This window comes from Suncus etruscus, chromosome 4 (genome assembly GCF_024139225.1).
Source record: "Suncus etruscus isolate mSunEtr1 chromosome 4, mSunEtr1.pri.cur, whole genome shotgun sequence".
Taxonomy (NCBI): domain Eukaryota; kingdom Metazoa; phylum Chordata; class Mammalia; order Eulipotyphla; family Soricidae; genus Suncus; species Suncus etruscus.
In genome coordinates, this window is record NC_064851.1 from 27440597 (window position 1) to 27454838 (window position 14242).

General features: G+C 36.4%; 1 protein-coding gene across 1 annotated transcript in view; it reads left to right on the forward strand.

Moving 5' to 3' along the window:
- TNNI3K (TNNI3 interacting kinase) overlaps positions 1-14242 on the forward strand; it is a 307398-nt gene that overhangs the window by 207910 nt on the left and 85246 nt on the right. The window contains exon 21 of the mRNA XM_049772005.1: positions 9691-9800. Within this exon, the coding sequence (XP_049627962.1) occupies positions 9691-9800 (110 nt within the window). The remainder of the gene's footprint in view (positions 1-9690; positions 9801-14242) is intronic.

The window sequence follows — 14242 nt, forward strand, 5'->3', positions numbered from 1 at the left end:
TTATCAAAAATTAGATGGTTGTATCTCTGGGGAACATTTTCTGAGTATTCAAGCCTATTCCACTGATCTGAGGACCTATCCTTATTCCAATACCATGCTGTTTTGATAACTGTTGCTTTGTAGTACAGTTTAAAGTTGGGAAAAGTAATTCCTCCCATATTCTTTTTCCCAATGATTGCTTTAGCTATTCAAGGGTGTTTATTGTTCCAAATGAATTTCAAAAGTGTCTGATCCACTTCTTTGAAGAATGTCATGGGTATCTTTAGAGGGATAGCATTAAATCTGTATAATGCCTTGGGGAGTATTGACATTTTGATGATGTTAATCCTGCCAATCCATGAGCAGGGTATGTGTTTCCATTTCCGTGTGTCCTCTCTTATTTCTTGGAGCAGAGTTTTATAGTTTTCTTTGTATAGGTCCTTCACATATTTAGTCAAGTTGATTCCAAGATATTTGAGTTTGTGTGGTACTATTGTGAATGGGGTTGTTGTCTTAATGTCCATTTCATCCTTATTACTATTGGTATATAGAAAGGCCATTGATTTTTGTGTGTTAATTTTGTAGCCTGCCACCTTGCTATATGAGTCTATTGTTTCTAGAAGCTTTTTGATAGAGTCTTTAGGGTTTTCTAAGTAGAGTATCATGTCATCTGCAAACAGTGAGAGCTTGACTTCTTCCTTTCCTATCTGGATTCCCTTGATATCCTTTTCTTGCCTAATCGCTATAGCAAGTACTTCCAGTGCTATGTTGAATAGGAGTGGTGAGAGAGGACAGCCTTGTCTTGTGCCAGAATTTAAAGGAAAGGCTTTCAGTTTTTCTCCATTGAGGATAATATTTGCCACTGGCTTGTGGTAGATGGCCTTCACTATATTGAGGAAGGTTCCCTCCATTCCCATCTTGCTGAGAGTTTTGATCAAGAATGGGTGTTGGACCTTATCAAATGCTTTCTCTGCATCTATTGATATGATCATGTGGTTTTTATTTTTCTTGTTATTGATGTTGTGTATTATGTTGATAGATTTACGGATGTTAAACCAGCCTTGCATTCCTGGGATGAAACCTACTTGATCGTAGTGGATGATCTTCTTAACGAGGCATTGAATCCTATTTGCCAGGATTTTGTTGAGGATCTTTGCATCTGCATTCATCAGTGATATTGGTCTGTAATTTTCTTTTTTGGTAGCGTCTCTGTCTGGTTTAGGTATCAAGGTGATGTTGGCTTCATAAAAGCTATTTGGAAGTGTTTCTGTTTGTTCAATTTCATGAAAGAGTCTTGCCAAGATTGGCAGTAGTTCCTCTTGGAAAGTTTGATAGAATTCATTAGTGAATCCATCTGGACCTGGGCTTTTGTTTTTCGGCAGACATTTGATTACTGTTTTAATTTCATCAATGGTGATGGGGGTGTTTAGATATGCTACATCCTCTTCCTTCAACCGTGGAAGATTATAAGAGTCCAAGAATTTATCCATTTCTTCCAGGTTCTCATTTTTAGTGGCGTAGAGTTTTTCAAAGTAGTTTCTGATTACCCTTTGAATCTCTGTCATATCAGTAGTGATCTCTCCTTTTTCATTCCTGATACGAGTTATCAAGTTTCTCTCTCTCTCTTTCTTTGTTAGGTTTGCCAGTGGTCTATCAATCTTGTTTATTTTTTCAAAGAACCAACTTCTGCTTTCGTTGATCTTTCGGATTGTTTTATGAGTTTCCACTTCGTTGATTTCTGCTCTCAGCTTTGTTATTTCCTTCTGTCTTCCTATTCTTGGGTCCTTTTGTTGAGCATTTTCTAGTTCTATTAGCTGTGTCATTAAGCTACTCAGGTAAGCTCCTTCTTCCTTCCTGATGTGTGCTTGCAAAGCTATACATTTTCCTCTCAGTACTGCTTTTGCTGTGTCCCATAAGTTCTGAGAGTTTGTGTCTTTATTGTCATTTGTTTCCAGGAACCTTTTTATTTCCTCCTTGATTTCATCTCGGACCCACTGGTTATTGAGCATGAGGCTGTTTAACTTCCAGGTGTTAAAGTGTTTCTTCTGAGTCCCTTTGGAGTTCACAAATAATTTCAGAGCCTTGTGGTCAGCGAAGGTAGTCTGCAAAATTTCTATCCTCTTGATCTTATGGAGGTATGTTTTATGTGCCAGCATGTAGTCTATCCTGGAGAATGTCCCATGTACATTGGAGAAGAATGTGTATCCAGGTTTCTGGGGATGGAGTGTCCTATATATATCCACTAGGCCTCTTTCTTCCATTTCTCTCCTCAGGTCTAGTATATTCTTGTTGGGTTTCAGTCTGGTTGACCTGTCCAGTGTTGACAAAGCCGTGTTAAGGTCCCCCACAATTATTGTGTTGTTGTTGATATTATTTTTCAGATTTGTCAACAGTTGTATTAAATATTTTGCTGGCCCCTCATTCGGTGCATATATGTTTAGGAGAGTGAATTCTTCCTGCTCTACGTACCCCTTGATTAATATAAAATGTCCGTCTTTGTCCCTTACAACCTTCCTGAGTATAAAGTTTGCATTATCTGATATTAGTATGGCCACTCCAGCTTTTTTATGGGTGTTGTTTGCTTGGATAACTTTTCTCCAGCCTTTTATTTTGAGTCTATGTTTGTTCTGACTATTCAGGTGCGTTTCTTGTAGGCAGCAGAAGGTTGGATTGAGTTTTTTGATCCATTTAGCCACTCTGTGTCTCTTAACTGGTGCATTTAGTCCATTGACGTTGAGAGAAAGAATTGTCCTGGGATTTAACGCCATCTTTATTTCAAAATTTGGTGTGTCTTTTGGGTAGTCTTGTCTTAGATTAGGTCTTTCAGTTTTTCTCTTAAGACTGGTTTTGTGTCTGTGAAGTTTCTGAGCTGTTTTTTGTCTGTGAAACCATGTATTCTTCCATCAAACCGGAAAGTGAGTTTTGCTGGGTATAGTATTCTGGGTGAAGCATTCATTTCATTCAGTCTTGTCACAATATCCCACCACTGCTTTCTGGCATTGAGCGTTTCTGGTGACAGGTCTGCTGTAAATCTCAGGGAAGCTTGCTTGAACATGATTTCCCCTTTTGATCTTGCTGTTTTCAGAATTCTGTCTCTATCTGTGGGATTTGTCATTGTAACTAGGATGTGTCTTGGGGTGGTTTTTCTGGGGTCTCTTTTGGTTGGTACTCTTCGGGCATGCAGGATTTGATCACATATATTCTTTAGCTCTGGAAGTTTCTCTGTAATGATGTTCTTGACCATTGATTCTTCCTGGAAATTTTCTTCCTGGGTCTCTGGGACTCCAATGATTCTTAAGTTGTTTCTGTTGATCTTATCATAGACTTCTATTTTCGTCTGTTCCCATTCTTTGACTAATTTTTCCATTGTCTGCTCATTTGCTTTAAGTTTTTTGTCCAATCTCTCCTGCTGTATGGAATTGTTATGTATCTCATCTTCCACAGCACCAAGTCTATTCTCAGCTTCTGATACCCTGTCCCAGAGCTTATCCATTTTGTCATTCACGTCGTTTACTGACTTTTTCAGTCCTGTTAGTTGACATGTTATTTCAGTTTGGAGTTTTGTCATTTCTGCCTTCATATTTTCTTGGTTCTTATTAGTGTTCTGTTCAACTCGATCCATGGTTTCTTGGAGTCTGTTGAGCACCTTCCATATTGCTAGTCTAAAGTCCTTATCTGAGAGGTTGATTAGTTGTTCAGTCATTATCTGGTCCTCAGAATTGTCATCTTCATTCTCTATGTCTGATGCTGGCCTGCGTTGTTTCCCCATTGTCACACTTGTATTGTGGGTTTTTCTATGTGTTGTAGTGGTATTCATTGTCTATATGATGTAGGCAGCACACTCCTCTGGCTCCTCCCTTTCTGGATGGGCTGACTTGCCTCTATGGGAGGGGAGTCCTCCGTGGATGAAGCCTCACACTGGGTCAAATCTTAGGCCCGAGCATGCAACAGAGAAGACAGTCCAGAGAGGAATGTTTGCTTCTGTGATATAGCGCCGTTCTTAGTGTGATTTTTCCTTCTTGTTGCAATGGAGTTCTTTCCTTAGAAAGAGTGCACGGCCTCGTAGCGAAGCAGAGCGGCCGTTCTCCTCTGAGCCTCTTTTTGCCCCACTCGCAAGAGTTTCACGCAAGAGGACAGTAGACAGACATAGACAGGTCACACTCACAGTCTTTCACAGCTGAGCCCCACTGGGCCGGTGTACTTTCGCGGATTTTCCCCGCCTGGTGTCACACACAGGGAGCCAGCTTTTGCAAAGGTTAGCCGGTTTTTATGCTCTGAAGTCCCTCCCTGAAAATGGCGTCTGGGCGAGCGAGGTTTCTGGAGGCTCTTTTTGCCCCACTCGCAAGAGTTTCACGCAAGAGGACAGTAGACAGACATAGACAGGTCACACTCACAGTCTTTCACAGCTGAGCCCCACTGGGCCGGTGTACTTTCGCGGATTTTCCCCGCCTGGTGTCACACACAGGGAGCCAGCTTTTGCAAAGGTTAGCCGGTTTTTATGCTCTGAAGTCCCTCCCTGAAAATGGTGTCTGGGCGAGCGAGGTTTCTGGAGGCTCTTTTTGCCCCACTCGCAAGAGTTTCACGCAAGAGGACAGTAGACAGACATAGACAGGTCACACTCACAGTCTTTCACAGCTGAGCCCCACTGGGCCGGTGTACTTTCGCGGATTTTCCCCGCCTGGTGTCACACACAGGGAGCCAGCTTTTGCAAAGGTTAGCCGGTTTTTATGCTCTGAAGTCCCTCCCTCGCACATTCTTTTTTGATCCTAACAATAATCTGTGATTTGGGTTCTTAGACTAATGCATATGCTTAATAGGACATTTCCGGAAGAGGGATAGTCAAGATATGAATGGATTCTTATGTGTATGTGTGTGTGTGTTATTTTGTTTTTTGGCCACACCCAGTGATGCTCAGGGGTTACTCCAGGCTCTGTGCTCAGAAATCGCTCCTGGCTTGGGGGACCATATGGGACGCTGGAGATCAAAACGTGGTTAGTCCTGGGTCAGCAGCATGCAAGGCAAATGCCCTACTGCTGCACCATCACTCTGGCCCCATGAATGGTTTCTAGATTCCAAAGCAAATGTCTGTCTGTCACCATTACACAATGTCCTTCTTGTCAATTTTTTTAATTGACATTCACGAAAGAAAATTGGCATAATTTGGCTCCTCTATAAGATTAAAAGCAAAGTCAGTCTAAAAATTAGTTCCTGATAAGGGTATTTATAGTTATACTACTTCAAGTTATAAAAGTACCCCTCCTCAAATATTTGGAACAAAATGTTATTGTGGTGTCAGATATGACGTGCAGCAGGTAGGGCCTTTTTTGTGGCTACATATGGATCTTCAACTGTCTGCCATGAGTGAACCTTGAACACAGAGCCAGGAGAAAGCTTTGAGCACAGCCATGTGTAGCTCTCTAGTAGAACAAAAAAGAAAGTTATAGATGGTTTAATATATTATGGACCTTTGTAATTTTGCTTTATTATGTTGTGATTTAATATTAAGCTAAAAATAGGGGCGTGGGTAGGACATTTACATTGTACACAGCCAACCCTGGTTTGATCTTTGGCATCCCACATGGTCCCCCAAGCATGCCAGGAGGAATTTCTGAGAGCAAAACCAGGAGTAACAACTGAGCACTGCTGGGTGTGACCCTCCCCAATCTAAAAATACTTGTTCTATAGAATTTTTTGAAATGTAGTATTAAGAAATGTTCTGAAACATTATGATGAGATAAATCTTAATTGACATGAGCTAATGTTTGTTTGTTTGTTGGACTTGCCATGCTAAGGGCTTATTTTTAGCTCTACACTAAAGGAAGATCCCAAGAAATCTGAGGGACAATATGTGGCACTAAAAATGAATGTCATTGGTGGTATTGGTGCCATCAATATTAAGCAAGCACCTTACCTCCTACACGATCTCTCCAGCTGAGCTCATCATCTTTATTCATTTGTATATTAAAGTTTCCTGAACTCTGCATTGTAGGATATCTGCTATTTCTAGTAGAATTAGATTTGGAACTACTTCAGTAATTGATTTATTCAGTGTGTTTTATGTGTCAGTCTCTGTACTAAATACAGGAGACACAATGGTGGTTTGGGCTGAAAGGAATGGTCACAGGGACTAGAAAGACAGACTAGTGGGATAAGCACATGTTTTACATGCAGGAGGCCTGGTTTAATTCTCCTATACTGCACAATCCCCTGAACACAGACAGGAGCAACCTATCAGCACAGAATTGGGAAAAGACTCTGGACCATCAGTTGTGCGACTCACTCATATACAAACATATATAGTAAACATGACAGGACCATAAAACACAGTGAAAATTTAGTAACTAGTGTATTAAATAATCATTCTTTTACCAAATTTTATTTAAAAATTACTTTAAATATATATTATCACTTATATTAGAATGTTCAATCCTTTGGTTACATGAAAAACTAAATGAAAACTACCATGTGGAATGTCTGTTTATTCTTTATATCCCTAATTCTTTTCAGAGACAACACATATAATTTTATAACTTAGTGCTGTTTTGATTTGCATTTCACTTATTATTAGATGAAGAGCATTTTTTTTCCTATGCCCTTGCCATCTGTATGTCTTCTTTAGGGAACTACTTATTCATCTTTTTCTCTCTTTTTTTGATGTAATTGGTTATTTTTTGCACATAAAGTTCTACTAGTATATATATTATAAGTTCTACTATATATCTTCAATATTAACATATTGTCAGAGAAATGATAGGCCAATTTTTTCTCCAGTTTGTAGGTATTTTTGGCAGTAATCACAAAGAATAAAAATAATGGATGCTGATGTGTACTTAGCAGAAATTTCTAGTAGGTAGTAGAACTACCTAAATAGTAGAATCTAGTCTATAAGTTATAAGCATTCTCACTTATTAATAAGTATTTAAAAACACAGCTAAAGAATTAAAGAAGCCCCTTTTAGTATCAATATTTACTTCTATTTTAATATTTAATCTTTTTTAATAACAATGTTAGAAACGAACATCCACATAAGTCATTCGACATATTTTAAGTAGTGATCAGGATTTAAATTTGATTAATGTATTAACAGACTTTTCCTGAATATGGAATACCAAAAAATGTTCCAGCTGTTGGTATAACATGGCCACTTAGGCAAAACTGACAAAGCAATATCAAAGGTGACAAATTTCAATTCCATGACCCCTCATGTTGCAGTTCTTCCTTGCTAGTGGAGGTGCTAATGAGCAGTATCATTGCCAAGAGTACATAAAACAGAGGAGAGAAGGAGATGCCAGGGCTTTATAGAATCTGCTCTGAATAATGAAGAATTAAACATCATTCATCTTAAGCTGATTTACCAGATGCAGTGCCAAGAAGCAAACAAGTAACTCTATCTACTTGATATTAGAGTCTAAAAGAGTTTCAGAGGGAAGTAGTTGGCACCTGCATCTGAGTGTAACTCACTTTATGAATAGTCCCTCCCTACCCATTAAGTTATGCATTATTAGTTTAAATCTGTTCACTACATTTGTTTATGCGCTCAGGTCTGTACCAGCTCAACAATATTCATATGGTCATAAGGTGAATAAAGGAGTTAAAAGATCAATGATCATTACATCTGCTTGTTTGCTTATTTGTTTTTTTATTTTCAAATACATTAAAAATAGTTAAGTAGTAAATAAATACACCCTAGTAGACTTTGATTTTGTGATACAAAAGACACAGTTTATGTCGTATTAATCTTGCTAAATATTTTTAAGCATCCATTTGTTCTTTAGTCCTTTGGTGTCAATAACTATAGCCTAAAAATGGCAAGGAATTATTGGTGAATATAGCAATGAACATAATATCTGACAGGTAATGAAAGGTAGAAATGAAATTTCTCATAGCCTGATACTATTGTACAAATTATTGTACAAATTGTACAAATTATTATAAATTATCTGTGAACTCAGAAACACTATATTACACAAGTTATTCTCTAAAATGTCTATATACAAGTTTACAACTTAAAATTGAGGGATGATAAGATAAAATTTAGTTACTATCTTTGTTAACATAGAGTTTAACGTGGGAAAATGCTGATACTTAATTCAGAAAAATAATTATGCAATTATATATTGGGCATTAACTCAATAACATCTAAGAATGTAAAAAGTACAATATTTAGATGATTATTACCTGTGAACAATAATATTTTATTCATTCTAATTCTCTGAGTGGTCTAAAATTTTACAAAGAATAAGTATGAATTTTACATTTGGAAATATTAAGTATATGATGATTGATAAAACTAAATACTGATGGAGTTACACTATATATAATTTTATTAGCACTACTGGACATAGATCAATAAATAGCATTTAGTTAGAGTAGATCTTAGTAGAGGAGAGGTAATTGATACGGGTTATAGCTCAAAAGTCACTAAAATATAGATAGATACTTGTACATCATAGTCTGGAAGACAGAAAGCAACAAGAGCCTGGAATTTTAGCCTCTCACTGAGATAACACATTTTTCTGAGAAATATTTTTTTTAAAAGACTTCATAAGTAAGGCCAGAGCGGTGGTACAGAGCGATAAGGTAGCTGCCTTGCCAGTGCTAGCCTAGGATGGAGAGTGGTTCGATCCCCCAGCATCTCATATGGTCCCCCAAGCCATGAGCAATTTCTGAGTACATAGCCAGGAGTAACCCCTGAGCATCACTGGGTGTGGCAGAAAAACAAACAAAACAAACAAACAAACAAAAGACTTCATAAGTCTTTTACAAATATTTCCAAGGTAGATCAAGCTAAAAGAACATAGAAACTGGAACAAAAGGCAGCATCAATTATTAGTTTTATTTTAAACCTTCATAAGTAAAAAACTAGTTATACAATAAAACACACATTGCAATATTCAACTTTTGTTGCTCTTAATAAATATTGATGATTTATATATGCACATTCCATTTTCCCTAGTACAATATGTTTAATGAAATTACCTGTGAATTTGATTTTCAAAAAAGAATAAAAAATTCTGATTACAAGACAAAAAAAATACTCAATAATCAGGACTCTAGAAATTCCAAGAATCACAAGAGTCAGAAGAGAGTTTCAGAGGAGCAATATTCAGGATTTAAGGCAACAGTACTGAGTATCCCAATCAATACTATAACTAAAATGATTGATTTTAAGTACCTAACAGAACTGAGAAAATAGTAACTGCCTTAAAAACATTTAAAAAATTAAAATACCAATATTTTTATAATGTATAATGGAATTAAGCTTTATAATCATCTTTTTTACCCAAGTTTCACACCATATCTTGCTATGTTCAGTGTAAGCTCTTTAGCTGGGATTTATCTCTCTGGATAGTTTTGACCCAATCTTCTCTTTACTTCATATAACATCATGTACATGATCTTTATTTCAAATATATATAGTACACTAATTGGTACTTGTCTGTTCTTTTGCATGCCTTAATTTTCATTTCGTTTATAAATTCCTTCTGCTCACTATTTGGTGAATGAACAACGGAATGAATGAACAATTAAAAAGTGATATCAAACTATTCACTATTTTGCTTATGCATCGAAAAATTAGACAGCAAATGACTTTCATGAATGTCTGCTCTTGTTGTAGATTGATTTTTGATGACTTTTTTGCTCTCTGTCTGTATGTTTCTTAAAATAAATATGTGAATTTCAAAACTGACATGACCATTTGATTTGCAGCGGCTGCTGCAGCAGACATGGCTTACCACCACATCAGACCTCCCATTGGCTATTCCATTCCCAAGCCAATATCATCTCTGCTGATGCGAGGGTGGAATGCATGTCCTGAAGTGAGTAATTTTTTATTTCCTTTTAGAAAATGTGTTATGGTCAAAATCTGTCACAAATAGTGTAATTCCAAAGTCTACTTTCAATGTGTATTTTAAGACTGTCAAGGCTGGAAGACTGATTTGCCTTCTGCTCTTTAGTTTCTAATTGCCTCAAGAAGTCTGAGAATCTCATATTTCTTTGCTGCCGCTCTCTGATTTTGAAATGTTTCTCACAACTGATTAGTGAACGAGAGACTAGGGTATGACAGATGACTCCGTCTCATCTCAGCAGCAATTTTATTAACTACGCTTGAGCCATACTTAGTCATTTTCTGAAGCAAGAAGTTTGGCACAAGATGGATGTGTATAGGTTTTTCACCACGGGCAGGCCTCCAGGCAAAAGCCCTATGACAAGAGGTCTTGGGACTGGCTCAAGCTGATGGCAGGTCCTATTCTATCAGTTTGTCTCTTGAATGAATATGTGATAAAGTGTTTCACAGTATGGGATTCAAATGAAGGATCAATGTTACAGAGGGAATATGTAAAGCAGAGAATATAAATAGTGGAGAAAATAACACGTTTTAAGTATGATTATATATCTAAAAGTGTAAAGGGTGAGCAGTTCCATGATCTCAGAATGACATTCCAGACTATTTGTTAACAAGGAATTAAATATCATCAGAAAAATTGATACCTATTATCATTTTAGAGACTGGGAAAAAATTTTCACTTTTTTATTCCTGAGAACACAGTTTAGTGTAGTATAGGATCTAAGAATTTCCTGGCCAATATATATTGTTATCTATTGAAATATTTGTGTTTTATCATCAGCTTACATTGATTCCTCTGTTCTGAGTATAAAGTAATTTTTTACACAGAATGAATACTAGAAGATGGAAGGACTAGTAGTCCTTATTTATTCATTCCAAAATCCTAGTTAGCACTGTCCTTTTCTTATATGACCATATAAATGATCCTTCCAGAGCCTTTATTTATCTTCAACAAAGGAGCAGATAAAGTGAGGTTCTTATCTTCAGAAATGTCTCACCTTAGAAGAAACAGAATAAATTCCAATTCATATGTTTGAAAGGAGAAAGCAAGTTTCTCACTCTTTTTATAAAGGCAAAACCTAAGTTGTTAAAAATCATGTTATTATCCAACTTAACAATTATACTATTATGGAACATGGTTTGAATGTGCCAGAAGAAACTGTCTTTTCTCCTGATCATAATAGAGTATATATTTATTTATTTATTTATTTAGAATCTTCTCACATTACCATAATACGAGTTCCAGAAAATCAGAACCTTCTTTGATCATTTTATTTGGTTTGATGACATACTCATAAATAGACCCTTCTTACTAAAGGTATTAATAAATTATTGGTTGAGTAATGAATCACTACAACTGTTATTTAACAAAATCTCATCATCCACTCTCTTGAATTTTGATGCCTTTAAAATTTCCTTCATCAAAGACTTAAAAGTTTCTGAAAAATTTTTCCTATAGTTTAGCACGTTTCCTGAGCATATTTTATAAGAATAAGATGCAAACACTAAATTTAGGATTTTTTTTCTCTGACTGAAGCATTAGTTGTTTTAAACTACAACATAAAAAATAAACATTGAGAAGTTCTGCTCCACATTTTAACTGACATTTTAGGATTATAGATTAAAGGATATATAAAAGTTTAATTTCCAGATATTAGCAACTTATTAATGACTTCTAAAAAGCTTGTTTTGTGTAGAATCAATAGTTCAAGCAATGAGATAGAGAATTAGAAATAGAAGTTGAAAAGTGCCAAAAAAAAGGATAATTTTAAAAGTAAATATGGGACCAGAGATATAAAACAAAAGGTAAGAAATTTGCATGCTGCTCTAATGACAAAGACCCAGGTTCAATGCCTCAATGCCTTGATCCTACATATAGACCTCAACTAATGCCACAAAGCAAGGAATATTATCACCATATATGGACCCCAAGCCAATTATTAATGATAAATAAATAACAACCTCACACCCCCCAGAAAAAAAGTTCACACATACATGAAAATCATAAGAAGCCGAGACTTGAGTAGTTAATGAAAAAGATGTATTGCTAAGCAACAAGGTCTCAGCACAGGGTCTGGGTGTTGATGTGAAGATTCTAAAAGGATGTGGATCCAACATAAAGGGGAAGAAAAGTTTCTAATTGGTCAGCAAAATCTATGCTTGTAACACCAGTGAGTCCTATTTTCGTTGCATTATGTTTCCACATTATACAGTTGAGAGTTTTTTGTATGTTGTAGTCTGAGTCATCATAACATTGCCCAGAAAGATCATTACCAAGTCTGAAGACTGACATTTAAGAAAATAAAAACACAAGGCAAATTTTCATCATTTCCTTTAAAAATGGCGTACTGAATCTTTTCTTTGTTTGTTTTTGTTTTTTTGTTTCTGGGTCACACCCGGCAGCACTCAGGGGTTACTCTTGACTCTATGCTCAGAAATCGCCCCTGGCAGGCACGAGGGACATCTTTAGTGAACAGCATGCTATCCTGACTAGAATTGACTAATTCTAATATTAACTAACTTCACTACTTGTTTTCTCTTGCATTTCCTTTTATAATTTATTTTACATATTTCTACTCCTGCTATGAGCCAAGAAGCAAAAGATGAAACAGAGCCTAAACCATAGATGATAGAAAAGTGAAAACCTCAGTCTGTAAGAGATAGGATTTTATTATTGGGAAAAAAAATTAGATGTGTTAGATCTGATAGTTTAAAGGGACAAATTTTGGAAAGCCTAATAAGTCAGAAGAAATTTAGACCTGGAATTATAGGGAATTTTTTTTAATCCTGAGAGCAGTGAAAATACATGATAAAAATGATTGATGGATTGATGGAATGATTGATGGGTGGATGCTTGAGTAATAAAATATGGGATAGGCCACTGCATTGCATGTGGCCTACCCAGGGTTGATCCCCAGCCTTGTACTCTGAGCACTAAGTAATACTTGAGTGCAGTCAGGCAGAGCATTGCCAGGTGTGGGCCAACAACCTCCTCAAAGTTGTTGAGTTGTTTGATATTTTTTTTTGTTTGGGGGTTTTTATTGTTGTTTTGGTTTATTTGTTTGGGGTTTGAAGCCATACTCTGTGATGTTCAAGGCTTACATTTTGTTCTGCATCTAGGAATCACTCCTGGTAGGTTCAGGAGATTATATGAGTTATCAGGAATCAAACTCATGTCAGTCATGTGTAAGGTAATGCCCTGCCCACTGTGTAATTACTCTAGCGGTCTAGCCCTTTGCTGTTGTTTATTTGTTTGTTTGTTTGCAAAAATCACCTGATTTTATATATTGAACTTATTTTCTTAAATATCTTTGCTACATATCTTTCTAAGAATAAGTTAATGAGCCTGAAATAACTGAGCCACTATATTTATTCTGTGTAAACTGCATCTTGCATGCTTTAAATTACCTGGGAATATCTGTTAAAGATTTCAAGGACCTATTTAAAATCTTTTGAATCAAAATCACAAGGTAGGAGCCTGAGACTTTCCTTTTGAATAGGACCACAGGTGAATTTAAAGGGAAGCAAAGCCTGACCATTCTTGTGGTAATCCAGTTGATTACCACACAAAAGCTGCTATGGTTACCATGGGGACTCAGGAGCCAACTTCAAAGGAAGTAATATCATGAGGTTGAAAGACTTGCTTTTGGAAATGGAAGAGAGGAAATTGTCCTGGAAACTGTCAAATCAACACTGATTTAGAAGCATCAGCTAGTAACCAGAGTACATCTTAGGTCTTAGATAATAGGCATATAGTCTGCAGTGAAAGGAGAACACAGCTGAGGTTAAAATGCTTAAAACAAAGGGAAAATGAGAAGAAGGGTAGCAACCTGGGGGAAAAGAACCAACCTAGGCTACAAAACTGAGGGAGCTGTCAATTAAAATAGAATTGATTGTCCAAGAAATTGGCATAGATGTTCTTTTTACTATAATGGTACTTAACAAAATGAGGTGGGATCAGGGGAGTCAGACAGATGGCATAGGACTGAAACTCAAGCAGGGAGGCTGTGCAGAAATAGACGGGACAGGAGCTGGGAGTTAAAAGCTAGAAAAATTTTAAACCGGGAGAAAAGAAATAAAGAGAAATATGATAGTTAAGGAGAGATTCAAAGAAAGTGATGCCATTTATTGGCGATTCTGAATAGGAAAGAAAATGGAAGGAAAACAGGACATCCAAAAATATTTATATTTGTGAAATAGTTTTCTTTAATCTTTGTGATATTTTCATATGTAGATATAAACATTAGAGACCAAGACACATGTAGAAATAATATAGGAAGAGAAAGTTAACTGCCATTGCAGCCTTTTCTCCCTTTTAGAAATTATTAAATATTGCATTATACCTTGATGGTATATTTCACAGCATCTTACTGAGACATTAAAAATAAAAATTTTGAGTTAACTTATATTTTT